Source organism: Vombatus ursinus, unplaced genomic scaffold (assembly GCF_900497805.2).
Source record: "Vombatus ursinus unplaced genomic scaffold, bare-nosed wombat genome assembly UNPS02014768.1, whole genome shotgun sequence".
Taxonomy (NCBI): domain Eukaryota; kingdom Metazoa; phylum Chordata; class Mammalia; order Diprotodontia; family Vombatidae; genus Vombatus; species Vombatus ursinus.
Window position 1 is genome coordinate 20,994,638 of NW_020954546.1, and position 20,872 is coordinate 21,015,509.

The 20,872-nt window shown below is 42.3% G+C and overlaps 1 protein-coding gene across 2 annotated transcripts in view; it reads left to right on the forward strand.

The window, feature by feature from the left end:
* Window positions 1-4,525, forward strand: part of SLC47A1 (solute carrier family 47 member 1) — a 44,475-nt gene extending 39,950 nt beyond the window's left edge. For both annotated transcript variants that reach the window (XM_027862443.1, XM_027862444.1), the window contains exons 15-17: window positions 512-606; window positions 2,366-2,453; window positions 3,648-4,525. In XM_027862443.1, coding sequence (XP_027718244.1) covers window positions 512-606; window positions 2,366-2,453; window positions 3,648-3,880 — 416 coding nt within the window. In that variant the 3' untranslated portion in view covers window positions 3,881-4,525. The remainder of the gene's footprint in view (window positions 1-511; window positions 607-2,365; window positions 2,454-3,647) is intronic.
* The last annotated feature ends 16,347 nt before the right edge of the window (window positions 4,526-20,872 follow it).

Here is a 20,872-nt window from a genome sequence, read left to right on the forward strand (position 1 = left end):
ACCAGTTTCCCAGGGTTGTTGTGAGGAACAACTGGAATGCCACGGATAAAGCATTCTTCCGCCTTCAAGTTCCTACATAAATGCTTCCTATATGGCCTAGGTCAACAGCCAAATACAGTGTGAACTTCCTAAAGTGCAAGGATCGGGTCTTGTTTTACTTGACCCTCTTCTCAGCCTGGTGCCTAGGGCCTCACTGGCAGCTGATAATGGTTAACTGAATTGTCGAATTGAACCTGCCCTCCATATGGAGTTGAAAAGGACCTCAGAGGTCATCTAGTTCAACACCTTCCTTTTCCGGCAAGGAAATTGCAACCTTAGAGAGTCTTAGTGACTTGCCCAAGGTCATACAGTGGCAGTCCTAAGTGGCAGCTTCTGGATTTGAACCTCTTTCCCCTGACTCCAAATCTTTCTCCATTGTACCACCCACCACTAACTTGTAGGACAAACTGACCAAGAGATGAGCAGGTTTTCCATAAATGAGATTGGTATTTGCTTATGTTTCCCTTTCTAGGCCTGTGGTCGGGCATCATCATCTGCTCCATCTTGCAAGCCGTCTGCTTTCTGGGCTTCATCTTACGCTTGAACTGGGGAAAGGCCAGTGAAGAGGTAACCCTGCTCATGATTCATTCCCACAAACGCCTCCCCATGGAGAATGTCAACAAGGCAGCATTCTTCTGTCTCGCCCTCCTTCTGGAAGACCTTTTTCTCCTTTTGAGATTGACTTGTCTCTTGTTTTCCCTGGCATGGAGGCTGGTGTAGACAGCCAGATGGACAGGTTAAGGCCTGCCCTCCTTTGTTTACCCATTGGTCAGAAAAATATAGGGTGGGCACCAGCTGCGAATGCTCTGGAAAGGAGAATCTCAGGAATAAGGCAGAACAGAGTTTGACTTTGGGGGGAGACGTAGGAACCTATCCGCCATCATCTCTAATGGTCCCAAGCCTTACTGATGTGATCTGTGACAGTCCTTCAGCTCTTTCCCCTCCCTCCTCCCTTCCAGGTTAGCATGTTAAAGATTAGGGTGAGTACCAGGGTGAAAGTCAAGATAGGAGGGAGCAATTTTTATTTTATTTTAATTTTTTTTTAATTTTTAATTTTTTGCTTTATTTTTTTTTTCCGTTGGGCAATGGAGGTTAAGTGACTTGCCCAGGGTCACACAGCTAGTAAGTGTTATGTGTCTGAGGCCGGATTTGGCACTGCGCCACCTAGCTGCCTCGAGGGAGCAATTTTTAACAAATCTCCCAATTCCTTTTCTTTATCTCTGCCATTTAAACTTTTGGGAAAGATCAGAGACTTTAAAATCACAGATCGAAAGGACCTTTGAAGCCATCTAACCTCTTCCAACATTCAATCTTTCCATTTTACAGATGAGTAAACTGAGATTTAGAGAGGAGAGATCTCAGAGCATAGATTTAAGCCTAGAAAGAGACCATAGAAGCTTTCTAATTTAACCCTTTCATTTCACAGCTAAAGATCCTAAGGCCTAGTAAAAATCACATAGATTTAGATCTGGAAAGGGACTTAGCTAACTGGTTCAACCCCTGATTTCACAAATAAGGAAACTGAGGCCCAGGAAGGAGAAAAGCTAGATTCTAAATTTAAAATTGCAAGGTACCTGAGATATCACCTAGGAGGAAGGGGACAATAAACCTTACATAAATATCCCTGAATGCTGTGGACTGACTTAGAAAACCACATGTCAACATTATCTACATCCTATTGTATTTGTATTTATTTTGTTAAATATTTCCCAATTCCATTTTCATCTGGTTCTGGCCTGTGGTGTGTTTGGCACTTCCGGTGCCAAGGATGGACTGGAAAGGGAAGAGACCAAGGAAGAGACTGCTGAAATGATTGAGGAGGGAGAGGATTGTGTGGGTGGAGAGAAAGGGACACATGCTCTAGAGCGTGGAGGCAGAAATGACAGGATGTGGTAACTGATTGACTACAAGGGGCTAAGAGAGAGGAAAGAGTTGAGAATGACCCTGAGAAGCTGGAAGGTTAAGGGAACCCTTGACGGAAGAGAGAACCCATCCTGATTCCTTTTCCCCACTTCTGTTTCAAACTTTGAGAAAGAGCATAGATTTGAGGAGCACAGATTTCGAGCCTGCAGGGGTCTCAGAGAACACAGAATTCAGCCTGGGGAGGGAGAATAACTTGCCGTGTCCTCTGATAGCGGGGTGGTGTCTGTATCACTGCCTCAAGTCTGGCCAGCTCCAGGCCTCCCAGGGGAAATGACGGATACCTTGGAAGCAAAGGAAAGGCGCTGCCTGAGCTGGCTTTCCCGAGTCAAGCGTCCAGTGAAAACCCTCCAGGGAACGTCTTGCCGAGCAGGGTCAGGGATTGGTTCTGACTTTCCCTTTTCAGGCTCGAGTGCGTGCCAAGTTGAAGGGTCAAGCGACCAGGACCCGGAACCAGCAGGATCAGGTCATCTATCAGGGCCCAATCCTATCAGGTATGACTCACCGTCCCTGCCTGCTGAACTGGCCCGTCCAGACCCTCGTGTTTGTGGACCTCGTCTAGTTCTGAGACCGTGAATTACCCATTAAAGGGCTGTAACTGTTAGTCATGGCATAGGGTGGGCTTGAAGTTAGGAAGATCTGGGTTCAGATCCTGCCTCTGACCCTTAGTAGCTGGGTGGACCTGGGCAAGTCACTGAATCTCAAAGCACTAAAGCTTCTGAAGTTTGGACATTGGCGGATGGTAGGTACTGCTGCTCTCTAAGGAGCTTATGTTCTACTGAGGGGGAGGGACAGTACAATATAGACCTGCATAAATAAATACCAATATAAGGTATCAGCCGGGGTGGGGAACCTTCAGCCTCGAGGCCACATGTGGCCCTCTAGGCCCCCGAGTGCGGCACTTTGACTGAATCCCCTTAATAAAAGGATTTGTTCTGTAAAACTCGGACTCAGTCAAAAGGCCACACCCAAGGACCTAGAAAGCTCCATGTGGCCTTCTCTTAACCGGAAGGGTCCTTACCTTTCCCGGCATGGAGAGTAGAAAGGCAAGATGTGGAGGCCAGAGTATTCAGAATGCAATCCCTGTTTAAACCATCAGGTGGCACTCCAAACTCAAAAAGCTCCAGGTCCCAGCTCCCCTTTAGTCTCTCCTGTTGCTGTTCAGTCATTTTCCAGTCATGCCCTACTCTCTATGACCCCGTTTTGCATTTTCTTGGCAAAGATACTGGAGTGGTTTGCCATTTTTTTTCCTCCAGCTCATTTTACAGATGGGGAACCGAAGCAGACAAGGTTAAGTGACTTGCCCAGGGTCACACAGCTAGTAAGTGACTGAGGCCAGATTTGAACTCAGGAAGATAATCTTCCTGACTCCAGGCTCAGCGCTCTACCCACTGTACCACCTAGCTGCCTCCTACACGAGTACAAATTTTGTGGATTATCTAATTTCCTAGCTGTTACTTGCTAGTTGGGTGACCCTGAGCTAGTCACTTAATCTCCGTCTGCCTCATTTTTTTTCCTCATCTGTAAAATGGGAGAATAATATCACAAATAATAGGGCAGATTACTGGGCCTCAGTTTCCTCATCTGTAAAACCTCCAAGGTTTGTTTTAGATCGATGATCCTTTTAGAAGTTTGGAAGAGAGTTACTCGCACCCTTGCCAGACTGACTACATTCCTTTTTCTTGTAGTGGACTCAGAGCATCAGGCTGGTGTTTTACTGGGAGATGCAGGCGATGTCGTGGACAAAGGGGAGAGCCAGGCAGAACAGCCAGTGAAGCCGGAGGAGCCCCTTTCCCAGCCCCATTCGAAAAACCGCGCCTTATCTTTGAAAGACTTGGTCCTCCGCAGGGTGCTGGCCCTCCTCGCAGCCGTTTTAATCTTGGTGATGGGCATTTTGGTCCGGCTCTACACAGGAACATAGCCACGAGTCAAGGGACTGATGGAAAATGACTCCCATTTCTCATATGAGCCAATGAAGGAATCATCGGTAAATCTCCTTCCCCCTTCCCCCAAAGGTGGTAGTAATCAGCCGCCAGCTAAAAGGACAGGCTTCATGGGCAGCAGAAAGAACGCTGCGTCTGGAGTCAAGAGGACCCGAGTTTGAATCCCTGGCTCTGCCACTCACTACTACTGCTGTCTGTGGAACATTGAACAAATTGTGTTGCCTCTCTCAGGAGACCTCTGTGGGTCTCAGTTTCCTCATCTGTAAAATGGAGAGGCCGGCCTCAGAGGTCCCTTCCGGTTCCAGATCTGACTCTGCTGTATCTGTGGATGTCCTTTGAGAATTGACAGGGCAAGTACCTATTGCCTGCCTGAAGAATAGGAGCTGAGCTGGACCGGGACCCTGGTCCCACCCCTTTCTCTGAAAGGCTCTCCTGTCAACTTATCCGTCAATGACTTGGAGAAGAACCTCGGTTACTGTTTGTGTAGCATACTCTGCTAATATGGTGGCTTGCTGTTTTTGTTTTTCTGGAAAGCATAAACCCATGCACTTTGAAGGGCTTATGGAAATCTTAAAAATCAGTTTTCAAAACCCTTCTCTCTCAATAAATCTTTCTTCTCCCTTCGTGTTCTGACTGAGTTGGTTTGTCCGCAATGACTAAGCATACACTGAGGGTAGAGCCATAGCCTAGCTCCTGAAGGGAGAATGCGGGAAAAAAAAACTGAAGGCAGTGGATGGGTGGTTTCATGAGAGAAGAATAGTGTACCAAGGTGAGTTTTAAGCTGGATTCTGCTAGTGAGGGCTAGTGCTCCAGAACATGAAGGCTTAAAAGTGGGAAAAATAAAAAAATAGGTAGAGGAGAGGGAAGGATTACAGGAGGAAGAGGGTTTGAAGGCTAAGCTGAGTTGCCATCCTTGGTACACAGACAGGAGAGGTTTAGATCCAGAGTTGGATTTCATCATATAGGGAACTCCGGGTGAGGAAATTTTCTCTTCCAATTTCGATCTGCAGCCATCCTGCAGCATTCCTGGAAGTGAAATGATTTGCCCAGGATCACATAATCGATATGCTTCAGAATTGGGAGTGTTTGTTTTTTAAGATGACCCCAAAATACATAAATGCTGAGTAACAAAGGACTGGCCTCGAAGCCAGGAAGACCTGAGCTCAAGTCCCACTTTGGACACATACTGTGTGACCCTGGACTCGCTCTCTGAAGTTACAGAGAAAACAGCTACATTGGTTGGAGTTTCCCTACCCAGGAGTTTTTGAATGAATGAATGAATAAATAATAATAAATAAATGGAATCACAGGTGTAGTCCATATCTCTAAACACTAAAGCTGTTAGTCAATTTTCAAGAGAAAATCGCCTTCCATGATGGGATCTTCCAAAAGTAGGTTCTCTTTTAGAAAGTTAGTCAACAAGTGTTTATGAACTGCCTACTATGTGCACTCTGCTAAGGTCAGAGAATAAACAAAAGGCAACCCCCCCCAAAAAAAATTCCTGCCTTCAAGGAATATCCATTCTAATAAAGAAGGTTACATAAATAACTAGATACCTTCAAGATATTTACAGAGAAGATGAAAGGTATTCTAAGAGAGGATGCATCAGCATGGAGGAGGCCTGGGAAAGACGTCTTGTGGGTGGTAGAATTTAAGAGGAATCTTGAAGAAAGCCAGGGCACCCCGAGAGGCCCAGGCAGGGCCAGCCAAGGAAGAGCAGCCAGGGGCAAACACAGGCCAGTGTAGCCAACTTGCAGGGTGCACAGAGAAGACTTGAGGCAGGTTATGAAGAGCTTCAGATGCCAAACAGGGGAGATTATAACTGACTTCAAGAGGTAATAGTGAGCCATAAGAGCTTATTACTTTAGATTAAGAATCACTTTGGTAGTTGAATGGAAGATATATAGGAGTAGGGAGAGAGACTTCAGGCAAGGAAACCAGTTAGAAGTCTGCTGCAAGAGGTGATGAAGGCCTGAACTAGGGTAAATCAATTTCACAACTTGGAAGTCTGAGGACCACAGCTCAAAGAAAAATTCCAGCTTATTTTTGTTAAACATTAAAATGAGGATCCTAATATTCTGGGGCAGCTAGGTGGCTCAGTGGATAGAGTGCTACTGGGCTTGGAATCAGGAAGACACCTCCCTGAGTTCAAATTCAGCCTCAGACACTTACTAGCTATGTCCCTGGGCAAGCCACTTCACCCTGTTTGCCTCATTCTCCTCATCTGTAAGATGAGCTGGAGAAGAAAATGGCAAAGCACTCCGGTAGCTTTGCCAAGAAAACCCCAAAATGGGGTTATGAGGAGTTGGACACAACTGAAGAGCCACACTAATATTCTGTGACTTTTGTGCTCCATGCAGTGTCTGCTTAGGAGATCTGAACAGCAAAAGTCATCAATTTAAAAAATGGTCAAGAATCATTAGGGGGAAAAGTGTATTTATATTCTAAGGGATATTGGGGAACCCCCCAATGAGAGCATAATCCTTAGGAGTTGGCCCTGGGCACTGGGGTGAATCCCCAACAAGGATATTTAGTGATTCTGTCCTGGGCATGTATAATGGGATGACTAGCGCTCAACTTTGGAACACACCTCAGGTATTCTATGACTGAGTGTAAGGAAGCAGGTGGCCTTTTAATGTGGCTGCTGAGACAACAGTGAATGTGTCCTTTCCTCTGTGACTACAAGTGAGGTGGGTGAAGGCAGGCCTTGAATCTCCCCTCCTGGGCCGGGGCGTGGGAGTGCTCTACCCTGCTAATGCTTCTGTATCTGCTATGTCAATTCTTTCCTGCCTTCGGTTGAAGGAACGTGTTAGAGATGGCTAGACCCAAAGAGCTGAAAGAGCAGGATACTTAAGGTCCAAGAGCTAGAGAGCAGGCACACTTTGGAATTGGTTGTGTGACATGGGAGACCCCGGCACGGGACCTCCCAGCATGGTGTGCCCTTGTCAGAGAAGGGGCTGTGCTCTATGAGCAAAGCAGAACTGAAATAGCTCCAAAGAAACACAAGACGTGCAAATTTAGACAATCCGCCTCAAATGTTCACACAGACTATTTGTGCCCAACCTATGCCACAGCATGCCAAGCTCAGTCGGAAGCATTGTCACCTCACTCTAACATAGTGATGTCGTTTTGGTCCTCTTTCAGAATGAAGGACACAACAACCCACCATTAAGTGCCTACTATGTGTTAGGTACTGTTTCAGGTGCTGATCTTGAAATGATGCTCCTGTATGGGAGGTGATGTGAGAAATGATAGAGAGAAGGGAAGAGGGCTGGGAACAGAACCTTGAGGGAGGGGCACCCCATTAAAGGAGGGGGATGTAGATGAAGGCTCACTAAAGGATGCTGAGGAAGAAGGGCCCAATGGACCAGAGAAGAACCAGGGAGGAGCTGAAGAGAAGAGCACATCCAGGAGGACGAGGTACTCTGTAATAGCACATGAGGCAAAGGGGGTCAACGAAGCCAGCGTCCATATACAATGGGAGCTCCTGGAGGGAAGGTGCTGCTATTTTGGTCTTTGTATCTCTAGAACCCAGCCCTGGGCCTTGCCCATAGTTGGCAGTTAACAAATGTGAGTTGAATTGAGTAACAGTTAAGGATGAGTGAACAAGGATCTAAATGCACCAGTGCATTGCTTATGGAGCTTAATATTCATCTCTTGCCTTTAGCACTTAGGAATCTTGGTCAGCTTTTAGGATAGGATAGGATAGGATAGGATAGGATAGGATAGGATAGGATAGGATAGGATAGGTATACTAATGAAAAGAAGGAACACTCAGAAAGGTGTCCTGGCTTCTCTGCCATCGGTGCCCATGATTTAGGCTTGGTCTTTTGGGTCATGTGACCGAGGCATCCAGCACCGCCTTTGGGCCAGGGCCTCATCTGGGGCTCACATTTTGCAAAAGGACAAACGCCCCTGAAAGTTGAGTCTGTCGTGACAGTGACTGTTAAAGACTCACTGCTTGTGGGACTTTTACATGATGAAATTCGGAGTAACAGACTGTACACAGTCCTGTCGTCTAGAGAAAGAGAACTCGGATCATGAGAAGTGAACCTTGGAGCCAGGCTTCCCTCCTCTTCCCCAGATTAGTCTGCTGAGTGCTTTCAAGAACGGGGTGCTTTTACGTAGTTAGCTGTTCCCAGCATGCTTATGGTGTGTATTGAGTGGTGGACCTTTGGGGTCAGAACCTTTCTCAGAGGTTAGTCCACAATCCAAAATATGCATCTCTCAACAGCTAAGCAGATCAATGCGTCTCTAGAGCCTTAAAGAAATATAAATCCTGCCTCTGTTTCCTTCTATCTTGTGTTAGATCTCCAAGGGTGTTTGCGTCTGTGTCTCTAGATGGCCTTAGAACTGACAGATTATTTTAGCCAAGTTGAGTGCTCCTTAGTAGTTAGCTTCTGCAAAATCATACAGAGCTCATCTGAATTTAAGACAACTCAAAATGCTGAGTTGACCTTTTCTTTGGTCTGTTTTTTTCAGAGCATAGACACATCCTGCGTTTATACAGTCACCTTTAGGTATTGGCTACACCTGTGTACCTGTGTTCTTTCACATGAGAGCTATGGCAAACTGTAGGAGAGGTGGAGAATGAGATTATTTATGGAGCTAGGGAAAGTCTTATCTCCGGTGGATGCTTCTGCAATTTTTTTAGGAGATGTGCATGGATTCTCATTCATTTTTCCTGCCTTCTATGAATGGATAAAAGGAACAGGATGGCCTTGGCAGAGTCCCACTTTAAATCTGATTGCTCTGGGCCTTATGTTTCTTGCTTCAGGGCAGGTCATGCCCAGTAGGTAACAAAAGATGGCAGTATTACACACAATATGTTTACCTAAGAACTTCTCCCTTTAAAGGAGTATGTGAGGCCTCAAATAGGCACTTGCCCCGTGATGCCAGGGGCATCACAACTTACTAGCTTTGTATTTCTGAACAGTTAAGTAGTTTGCATCCTTTCAGCTTCTGAATTAGGACAAACCTTCTCTCCACAAAGATAATATTTGTTCAAATTAACCAGAAAAATGTAACTATGTCCTTTTTTCTCAGAATGATTAATATGACATGCTGAAGCCCAGGCTGTCATTTATGAACTGTTCTCTGTAGCCTACATGGTAAGACTTCAGGGTCAGGGATCAGTCCCTGCCTAATGCAGGGCTGTGGGAGTTTCACACAGTTGGATTTGCATTCTGTGATTACAAGTTGGTGAAGGTGCCTCATGACATCCGTGGGATTCGCCAGCAGCAAAGTCCCATCTTGCGTGACCATTTTAAAATGAGTGAGAGCAATTGTGGTAGTATATATGTTGGGAAATTGTTCCTTTTGCTTAAAATAAAATTATTCTGTACTTACACACCCCTACAAGTTACCACTTCCATATACACAGCAGAACACAAAAGTGGATTATATATTTAATTATGAGTCTCCATTTCAGGCTGTTTTTTATTTTTAAAAGTATATGATTCCACCTGTTACTTTCACAAATGTTCTCTTTGGCTCTGCTTTCATCTGAACTTGTTTCTTTCATATTTCTGCAATTTTAAATGTTTTAAAAGCCCCATTTTTTTGCATCACTGTTGCTAAGCCCTCTCCCATCAAACTCATATCCCAATCCTCTAATTAAGAAGAGAGGCAAAAAACAAACAAAAAAAACCCCCTTGCAACAAATAAACATGGTATAGCAAAACAAATCTACACTGTGACCATGTCCAAAAACACATGTCTGTTACTGCACCTTGAACCCATCATCTCTCTGTCAGGAGGTGGGTAACACGCTTTATCATACATCTTCTTGAGATATTGGTTAGTCTTTGCTTTGATCAGAGTTCTTAAGTCTTTCAAAAATATTTTTAATACAATGTTGTTGTTATTGTTTACATTGTTTTCCTGATTCTGTTCAGTTCATTCTATATTAGTTCAGGATTCTTTGAAGTCATCTCTTTGATAATTTCCTATTCCATTACACTCATATGCCACGCTTTGTTTAGCTGCTCCCCAACCAATGAGCACCCTCTTAAAGTCTAGCTCTTTTTTTCCTTTTTACTCCTCCCTTCAAGATTAGGAAGTTTGTTTTGCTTGCCACTATTTCCTCCCTGGTGTTATCCTTCCTGTTACTCTTTTCCCCATCTTTACTTGTTCCTTTGTTGAGTTTGCTATGTTTACTTATACACCAAACTCCGTGTGTGTGTTCAGTCTTCCTTTGCCCATTGCAAGTAAGAGTGAGGGCCAACTGATACCTGCTTTTCCCATCTCTTTCTCCATATTTGTATGCTTTTTTTTTTTGCACCTAATTTATAAGGCTTTCAAGTGCTACCAGCTACTTCCTTTTTACAATAGTATATTTCAATCTACCCCCAGGATCTCTGTTTTTCTTATTCAATTCCATTAATACTTTTTGAAGATAGTAAGATTATGGAAGCACCTCATTTTTTTTCTCTCCCAATTAGATTGTTGGCGCTGTATCCCCCCTCCAATCATCCAAATATGTTTACTTTTCTAGGTTTCTCTTGATTCTTGTGCTTGTATTTCAAAGTAGGTACCTATTCAACTCTTCCATGAGAAATGTTTCAAATCCCTCTATTCCTTTAAAGGCTCATTTTTGCCCCTGTAGGATTATACTGAGCTTTGTAGGTTAGGTCATTTGTGGTTGTAAGTCCATATATTGTGCTTTTTGGAATATTGCATTCCAAGCTCTTCTCTCATTTACTGGAAGCTGCTAGGTTTTGTGTTATCCTAACTGTGGTTCATTGGTATTTGAATCTTTAAAATAAGTATAGCCAAGCAAAACCTATTGACACATTGAACATGTCCAAAAACGTATGCCTCGTTTTGCACCTCTATCAAGAGGTGGAAAGCATGTTTGACTTTAATTCCTCTAACATCATAATTGTTCACAGCATCGGTCAGCATTCTGAAGTTGTTATTTTCTTTAAGTTGTTGCTGTCACCATGTAAATTGTTTTGGTTCTGCTGCCTCTGGTTTTTCCTCTTCCTTTGGTACCTAGATAAACAGCTCAAGTACCAAAGCAACAACCATTCAGTTCATTTAAAGATAACAGTAAGAATAACATTTATACGGTGCTTTGCACATACGGTCCATTTGATCCTCAGAACAACCCTGTGAGGTAGATATTTTAAATATTATTTTCCTCTTTTTATAGATGAGGAAGTGAGCCTCAGGCACGATCAGTGACTTCCCCATGGTTAAATGGCTCCCAAGTGAGGAAGTCAAGAATCAAGCTCAAGTCCAAATCTAGAGCTCTTTCCACTATACTATGCTGCTGTCATGGAGGCAAAGTGAAGGTAGCTAGGTGGTACAGTGGATAGAGTGCTGGGCCCAGAGCCAGGAAGACTCATCTTCCTGAGTTCAAATCTGGCCTCAGAGACTTACTGCCTGTGTGACCCTGGGCAAATCACTTAACTCTGTCTGCCTCAGTTTTCTCATCTGCAAAATGTGCTGGAGGAGGAAATGGCAAACCATTCCAGTAACTTTCCCAAGAAAACCCCAAATGGGGTCAAAAAGAGTTGGACACGACTGAAAAATAACTGAACAACAACAAGGCAAAGTGAATGGATGCCTAAGCTCATTTGTTTGTTTCTTACCTGGTTGAGCTGCCATGATTCTCTTCTCATTCTACATATTCAGCATTTCATTCTTATTTACACCAGAAGGACAGTCTTCTAGAGTATGAATATGTTCATTTGACTCCCACTACCATTAATTGCTTAGTCGAAAGAACTAAGGTTATTATTTAGTTTGGAGAGGGTTTTAGGGGACTATGTTCACTCTCCTTAGATCTTAGAAAATCTTATTGATATGTTGTTTATATACATCACATTCATTTCCAAATATGTAATTCTCCTCTCCTCTATCTAGTGAGGCATTCTTTGTAACAAAGAATAAAAAGGGAGGGAAATGGACCCCTGAAAAGAAGGGAGGAAGGTCCCTTTTTTCCATCTCTTTGCTGCCAATCCACATTCACATCTAATTTTTTTTTAATGGTTCTTCCCATTTACATTGTTGTAGTAATTATATTATTTTCCTTGCTCTGCTAACTTCATTCTGCATCAGTTCATATAGATCTTTACATGCTTCTCTGTACTCATCACACACATTATTTTTTACAGCACAGTAATATTTGTTTAAATTCATGTTCCGTAGTTCATTTGCCATTCCCTAGTCAATGGGCATCTACCCTGTTTCTGAGCCTTTGCTGCCACAAAAAAAAGTGCTGCTATAAATATTTTGATTTCTCCAGGTTCTCTCTCCATGTCAGTGGTAGACTTGTTGTAAAATGAGATTGACTTAAGGCCTAAAACAGAAGTGCAGAGCCATAGGGTGGGATGTCCAGCACCAGACGCCACGTCTATGCCCCACTACCATATCTATCAGTCCTCTGGCTCCCCCTAGTGACTCCTTGTGGCCTCTACAAGCTCTCCCCTCAGGTGACTGCTCTTCTCCAGAGCTTCCTACTCTCTTCTCCAACTGTCCAGGATGTGCAGGGCTAGGACTGGGAGATAGCGAGGCCCTCAAAGGCTTTTCCCACTTACACTTCTTCAGGTGGACTCTGTAGGTTCTTTTCTTCTTTGAGAAGCTGCTTAGAGTGTGTTAGGCATAATGTACAGTGTAATAGTGACAACCCTGGCCCCCCACCTGCCTGAAGGCCAAGTATGTTACATTTCAGCCCTCCCCCAGGGTTCATCTCTGGTATTGACTCAGTCCTTTGCCAATTGTATTCCTTCAATTTTAGGGTACTCAGCACCCCAGTGCCATTTAACCTCTTAATAAATTAGCTTTTGCAGAGAAAATATTTACTTCAAAGGTATAGCAAAAACAAACAAATATTTTCTCCAATACCTCAGGTTATATTTCACACATACACACACACACCATTTCAGTCTCAGGGGAGGGGAGATGGATTAGTACCTAATCCTTTTATCAAGGGGATTTGTTCTGTGAAATTTGGATTCAGTCAAAGGGCCTCACTTGAGAACCTAGAGGGCCACATGTGGCCTTGAGGTCACAGGTTCCCCACCCCTGGATTAGGTTCACAAATTAGTTTGTTTCCTATCTAGCATCAATTCCACCAATTTTGAAGTCAGAAGCCCTCCTGGACCTATATACCCACCCCTGTTGAGCTGACAGGACATCTCACCTGGAACCCTGATTTCAAGGTCACCACGTCTCAAGCTCCGGTCTGGGGCCTCTACCTATTGTAACTAGAATTAAAAAGACAAATAGACCAAATCTGAGGCCTGCTTTTTGGCACTACAGGGCCTCATGGGAGAAGGGGAAGGGAGAAGTCTTTCCTCTCTACCCAGCTCAGTTACATGGTGCCCATGGAGAAGGTGAATAAGACCTTCCCCCACTTTCCCCTCTTTGATGCTACCAAGAAGAGATCATGAGACTGTCCCAGTCTAGTTTTAAAAACATAGCCCAAAGAGGCTGTTCTCACCCGCATGGTAGGGTAACACAGAATTTCTTCTCCTAGAAGAAATTTGCCATTTTCCACAGAGGTTCCTCTATGTTGGGTGATCTGGGCATGTGGCCAATCTGAGTAACAACAGTGTGAATGATGTATCACATAAATTAATCCAGGATTAGAAGGTGCTGCTCTCCCTTGTCCACACTGAATGACTGTTCCATACCCCCACCTCCCAAAATACCTGGTTTTATTTTGTACGTATTGCGTACATATTTAACATTTACTGTAAAATGAGGGAATTGCGCTAACGAGACTCTGGGTCTCTTTCAGCTCTAGACTATGAGCCTATGTAATTCTCTCGGTGAGCAAAGATTGTTTAATTTTTGTCTTTGTCTTCTCAGTGCCTAGAATACAGTAGAAAGAATGAGCCAATTTGCAGTTCCCTTGGCAATGTCCACATGGACCTTTTTCCATCTTCCTGCTGACATTGAAATTTGTATTTTTTGGTAATTTTTTGGGCATATTTAATAGGTGTATAATAATATCTTAAAGCTATTTGAATTTTTATTTATATGATTTCTAGACAGGCTGTATATTTTTTGCACAGATAGCTTATGTGAATAGAGGTCCACTACCGGTACTTCCTTGTATGACACTCACTTTCCTTTGACTATTAATGGAGTGAAATCTAGGTATTGTTCTTATGTATTTCTATAAGTGGTTTATACATGTTGAATAGTAAAGCTTTTTCAGTTTTTCCTCTCACAATTTTTTCTTTGTATTCTGTTCTTTTGATACTTATTTTTATTACACATTAGTGCTTACATTTTTATTTTTATACATGTATAGAAACATCAATCTTGTTTCACCATCAATAAACTTTTATTAAGTGCATACTATGTGCTAAGCACTATACTAAGCCCCAAAGGCATGATATTCCTTATTTCCTGTTTTGTTTTGTTTGTTTTTGCTAGGCGATGGAGTTAAGTGAACTTGCCCAGGGTCACACAGCTAGTAAGTGTCAAGTGTCTGAGGTCAGATTTGAACTCAGGTCCTCCTGACTCCAGGGCCCATGCTTTATCCAATGCACCATCTAGCTGCCTCCTATATTCCCTATTTCTTTAGGAATTTATCTTCCCTTTTTAACTGGGATAATTATTATTCCACTTCCTTCTGTCTTTTGTATGTGCTTAAAATCATAACTTTAACGTTTAACACTTTGATTTCTGAAATATCTTGTATATAGTTGGACATATTCTGAGTTGTCTTTTCCATGCTGACATCAAATTGTTCCAAAAACTTTTATTCGTTCAGTGATTTCTTTCCACAATTTTATACTAGTTTAGCATTGTCATTCTATAGGCACTGAGTGAATAGCTATTGTAAATATTTGTTAAATGGTCCATGCTGTCCCTTCCAGTTCCAGGGCGAGTTGTCTCTTTAAGGTTCAGATTTTCAGAGTTAAGACTAAATCCAGCAGAAGGTCAGGTCCTCAAGGACAGGGCCTTTTTCTTTTTTTTTTTTTAAATTTTTAAAAATTTATTTTATTTTTAATTTATGGAATAAGACAAGCATTTCCATAACACAATATAATAAAAAATGATTGCACGTGAAATTGCAAATCTACTATGCACAATTTGCTATTCCTTTCAAATATACAACAAAATTATCATGTAAATTTTTTCCCTTTTTTTTCCATTACCTCTCCCCTGCTCCCTACCCTAAAGATGGCCACCATTAGACACAAATAAGTATATACATGCAAAATGATTCTATACATACTTCTATTTATTAGTTCTTTCTCTGGATACAGATAGCATCTTTCTTCTTATGTCCTTTATAGTTAATTTGGGTATTTACAATAGTCAAAATAACTTATTCTCTCCAAGTCATTCTTTAAGCAATGTTGCTGTTCCTGTATGCAACGTCTCTTGGTTTTACTCAGCTCACTCTTCATTATTTTGGGCAAGTCTATCCATAATATTTTTAATATCATCGAGCTTATCATTTCTTATAGCATAGGCATATCCCATCACAATCATATACTATAACTTGCTCAGCTATTCCCCAACTGATGGGCATCCCTGCAATTTCCAGTTCTTTGTCACCACAAAGAGAGCTGTTAGAAACATTTTAGAACATATGCATTCTTTTCCATTTTCCCTAATTACCTTTGGAAATAGACCTAGTAGACAGATTGCTGTCCAAAATGGTTGGGTCAGTTCACAATTCCACCAGCAATGAATTGGGGACAGGGACAGTTTCAAAAAAAGTTTTGTCCACGTGTCCCAGTGGGCCTTCCAGCACAGAGAATGTTTGATAACTGTTGAATTGATTCCAGAAGGGGGAAAACAATGTTTTGATCTTTCTTAACTGTTATTAACATACCCCTTGTCCAATCAAGGAGTGCACAAATTTTGCGTAAGAATTAATAAGAGAATTTGTTGTCACGTGCAACTCTAAAGAAAGTAACTCAAATCATTGTGGTTAAAGGAAAGTAACCAAATACCTTGAAGTCCTTCATAACATGGCATGCTCATATGTACTTAGACTTGTTCCGAAATCACATTTCCTGCAAATAGAATGCATGAAAAAGTATTTATTAAGCACTTACTGTGTACCAAGCGCTGTGCTAGGGTCTGAGGATGCCAATAGAGAAAGCTCTTGTCTGCTCTCAAGGAGCTTGCCCTCTAATTGGGAGACAGGTCCTTAAAAGATAGCTCAGCTGCAGAGCTGATGGGAAGGTCCTGAGGACTAGGGTGCAGTCATGCGCTAGATGAGAAGGCCCAGGACTCCTGGGCCTGAGGACCGTAGGGTACTGTGACCGTCCAGACTATGGAACCTCGTGTATGGGTCTCTGTCTCACCAGGAGTGGAGCAGGTGACTTCCGTCTTACCCAAACCCACCCAATGGACTTGTAGAAAAAGTACTGAGGAAACTTTTTATGTGTGCAAGTCTGGAGTGCTCTGGTTCTGAGGGCCAGGAGGATAGCTGCTAGAGACTACCACACCACAGCATGGGGAAAAGATGGCAAATGGGTAGATAGAAAGAAATCTTTATTAATAGCCAAGTATTTATAAAGTACCTACTGTGTGCCAGGCACTATTCTGTAAGTCCTGGGGCTAGAAAACAAAAGGTGAAACAGTCCCTGCCCTATGGAAACTTAATGGGGGGCTGGAGGTGGGGGATGGGGAGAATGTTTGTACATAACATGTGCACGCTTAGATATGTTGTCTTTTGCTCTCCAAGAGGACCATGACATCAGGGAGGAGATGCCATGAAGTGAAAGTGAATTGGATTTAAGTGAGGCAGGGCTGTAGGTATGTACAAGACACAAAGAGAAGGTGAGGTGAGAGAAGAGGGCCCTAGCAGCAGGGGGCCTCCTGAGGAGGAAGCATCTAAGCTGGGGCTCGAAGGAGGCCAGGGATTCTAAGAGACTGAGGAGGGGACAGAGGGCACATCAGGCAGGAGGGACAGCCAGGGCAAAGGCAAGAACCTAGCACATGGGAATAAGGAAAAAACTGTACAAAAGCAAATGTGCATTGAAGTCCAGGCAAGTCTTTCTTCTGGAGGCTGCTTCAGTATTTTTCCCCTTTGGTCATGCTATGTCTGCCATATTATACTATGCCCAGTATGATTTGTACACTTAGATTTAGTTAATCTATGACATGCCTTTCATTTTGATAGTTGTTTGGTCTTTTCATTTTTAGGTGCCATTTGGCCTTAGTGTGGTGGCCAGTTTCTGTGTGGGCAAGGCTTTGGGGTGGGAAACATAGATCAGGCATGACAGGCTGCTGTCACTGCACAGCTCTACACTAGGCTTAATGTTTTGAGAAATCTGGTGGTATTCATTTATTCATCTATCTAGCATCATTGAGCACCTACTATGTGTAATATGTTCCATGTATATTATGAAGGTGTTGAATTCTCATGGATTCTGAGCCCTCTGACTCCATCTCTATCTTCCTACTTTGCCCATCAACCTCTCTGGGTGGTTATTAGCCCCTTTTACAAGCATCATTGGCTTGAAGACGTGAGAAGAAAACCTACAAAGACTTGGATAAAGACAGAGAAGATATACCTAGCAAACCTGCAGGTGCCCAAGAGCTGGAAAGACACCCCATACACTGCATGACTGACTCAGGCTTCTGTGGCTTATCATTGCATTGATCAGAGTTCTAAAGTCTTTCAAAGTGATTTTTCTTTCTATTGCTGTCATGGTAAGAGTTGTTCTTCTGGTTATGTTCACTTCATTTTGTATCAGTTCATAGAGATCTTCCCAGTTTCTTAAACAATCCATTTGTCATTTCTTATGGCATTGTCATGTTCTCTTACATTTGTAGCCTTATATGACATTTTTACCAAGAACATATCTCTGACAGGGGAACGGGCTGCCATTTCTTGAATAACAGGCAAAGACCAGAGGGTCAAATCTCCATCAGCAGTGTTGGAGAAGACCCTCTGATCTTAAAGTCTTTTCCCACTCTGGTGTCCCGTGAACCCGCTCTTGGAACTGTTAGATTCTTCAATGATTATATTCCCAAAGCCTTTATCTTACTCCAATGTTAAAAATTCTGTTGTTATATCTTTTCCAGGAGTTTGTGCCATGGTGGTAGCCAGTATATTTGCAGCTCTGAAGAATGTGGTGGCATATATGTTTACCAGTGATAAGTATGTAAATCCTGGAAGAATATCTTCAGTTTTATGGACCAAGCCTTGATTTCTTGAGGTTGGGTGTCATCTACATCAGAGATGTCAAACTCAAGGCCAGGGGCTCCTGAGAACAGCAGAAAGCAGAAACAAATGAAATAGGGAAATGTTTAATAAAATAAACAAAATCACAATACAACATAGATAATTTTGGTTTTCTAAGTCAGTATATGACTTGCAAGGATCAGTTTCTCTTTGAGTTTGACACCATTGATCTACATGAAAACACTTCCAAAAAACGCAATACAGCAAAAAGACTATTCCACATGTGGGTAAGCCTGGGCTTCTCCCCTGTCATTTGCCAGGGCCTTCCTGCCTGGCATTAATAGTGCCTACTAAGCAAAACAATCCTTATAATTATCCTAGTATTGTCATGCCTGGTGTATAATAAGGGTTTTATCTCTTCTTCTAGACATGTCAGATATAAGTGCTAGACATATCTAGGTGTCCAGATTTAGTGCAACTAATAAGTTCACAAGTCATTTTGTAGATTTTCAAATTTTTTCTTTTTTGTTGATATCTTTTGTTTTATATCACATTTCCCATCTTGCCCTTTCTCTCCCCTCCTTAAATCATCTCTTGTACCAGATTAAGAAGGAAATAAAAACCAGTCTGGCAAAACTAATCAATCCAATGATCATAAATAACTGTGTGGGTACTGTTCTACACACATATCTTCCCACCTGTTTAGGGAAGGAAGGGAGGCTCATTTTTTTCAACTCTTCTGTAGAGCTGAGCTTGGGTCCAGAATCTACTTTCAGTTTTTGTTCTTTCTGCCTACATTGTTACCATTATTGATTACATATCAAATAGCTCTTTAAAATTAAAGTGCTTCTATGTACTTCATTATTTGAGGTAGAAGCGGTTCAAGTTATTACCTCCATTTGCTGGATGAGAACACCGAAGGTCAAGTTCTCCTCCCCTAGAGGAAGGCCATCACTAGATGCTCCTTACACCAATGAAAAAACAGGCCTCCTCAATCCTGATTGATGTTCTATTTACTCAAGTAGATCAATGTCATTTCCCTGATAGAACATAAGCTCCTTGAGGGAAGGGACTATTTTGTTTTTATATGAATATCTCCATAGCATGTAGCACAATGCCTGCCTCTTGAAATAAGTACTTTAAAAATGCTTGTTGATTGAGGCCTGACCTCTGTTCACATTATCAGGAATTGTGATTCTGTAAAGCCCTAAATCTGGTTTTGTGAACTTGGGATAGTACAAGTTATTTTCATTCCCAATTTACACATCCATGAAGATGGGAAGGAGCCATGCTGTATAAGAAACAAAATATGTCAGTTTCATTTCTGGTTTTTTGTTTGTTTTTTTTTTTTTGTGAGGCAATTGGGGTTAAGTGACTTGCCCAGGGTCACACAGCTAGTGAGTATCATGTGTGTGAGGTCACATTTGAACTCAGGTCAGTTTAGTTCTTAATGGTGATTCTTCTCTCACACATAGGACTGTCGTTGGGGCTGATAGCATATGTCTTCTTTCAAAGCCTCTTTTATTTCCCATGCATCCTAAAGACAAGCTGGGACCAAGCTACACAGAGGCTTGGAAAGTGAGTTGATTTGTTTCCAGCACAGACTGTGGTTTATACAGCATAGTTTGTAGCCATGTTGCAGCAAAAATGAAAATATCTTCTGGATAATACCATGATCAGGATCAACAGTCCTAAAGTTAGGAAAGCTAACAGTGTTAGAGTACAATTTCAGAGTTAAAATGAGATGTTTTCTTTCAATATTCATGAGATTATGTCCAATGTTAGGTGGGTGTGAGGCAGAACATTTTGCAAGTTTCTGACAGTTGAGCTAAAGAAATTATGCTTTTAACTTAGCTTGTGGCCTCTGGTAATACTGTGTCCCAGGTCCAGAAAAAATAATGCTTGTACACCACATTCATGATGATAATTGGAGTTCACGGCCTTATAAATCCTTTGGCCAGTCTCCCCCATCCATCATCTGACCTCCACCGCAAACATTTTTTTGACCTTTACCCTGACAAAGTAGATAATGTGTGTAAAGGGTTATATAGATGGGTTCTCTTGTGATTGAGAATGATGATGGTGGTGATTAGTGTGCCTTGGCCAAACCTGTGTAAAAACGAATATCCTGACAGCCTCTCTGTCACTATGGGTGTATCTAGTCTAAAATCAGAAGGCTTCATGGAACTGACTTTGCGTGATGCCGTTAGATCTGAAGAATCAGAGTGATCAGCTCATGATGCTGGAAGAAATGTCCCAGTGTTCCGTTTCTATGGTTGGGGAACTTTTGACTGTGAAACAGTTGGCTTGTCAATGTAGGATAGTGTTTGCAGTTGCCTTTGGTCCCTTGATAGCAGGAATTGTAATAAGACATTCAGCAGGTAATGGCTAAAATGTCGACCACTAACTTGCCTTCTAACATTGAGGAAATGAGGTTTGTAGGGAGCTAGCTACCCCCATGGTTCAGAGAGTGACTCCAGTCTGTGGAGATTGCAGTTAAATCCTTGGCCTGGAGTTTCTCTTGGTTCTACAGACCAGCTATAGTGTCTGATTTAGGATCAGGAAAGGAGCTGGAAGATAAAAGTAATTTTGGTTTTCTCCCACATGTTAACTCACTATCATGGTTTTCAAATATGTGAATAGAATTTGTCCTTCTTGTAGCTGTTCTTTATTTTTAAAATCACATCCCACACTTTCTTCTCTTTTTCTAAAAAAGATCAGTCTATTTTCTTGAAAAAATAGGAATTACTGGCCCAGTACTTTGTTATTCATCAGTTTCAATGTTTGATCTTGGTCTGTGACCAGTGAATGTACTGAGTGTCCATTACATACATTGTATGTTGCCACATCATCT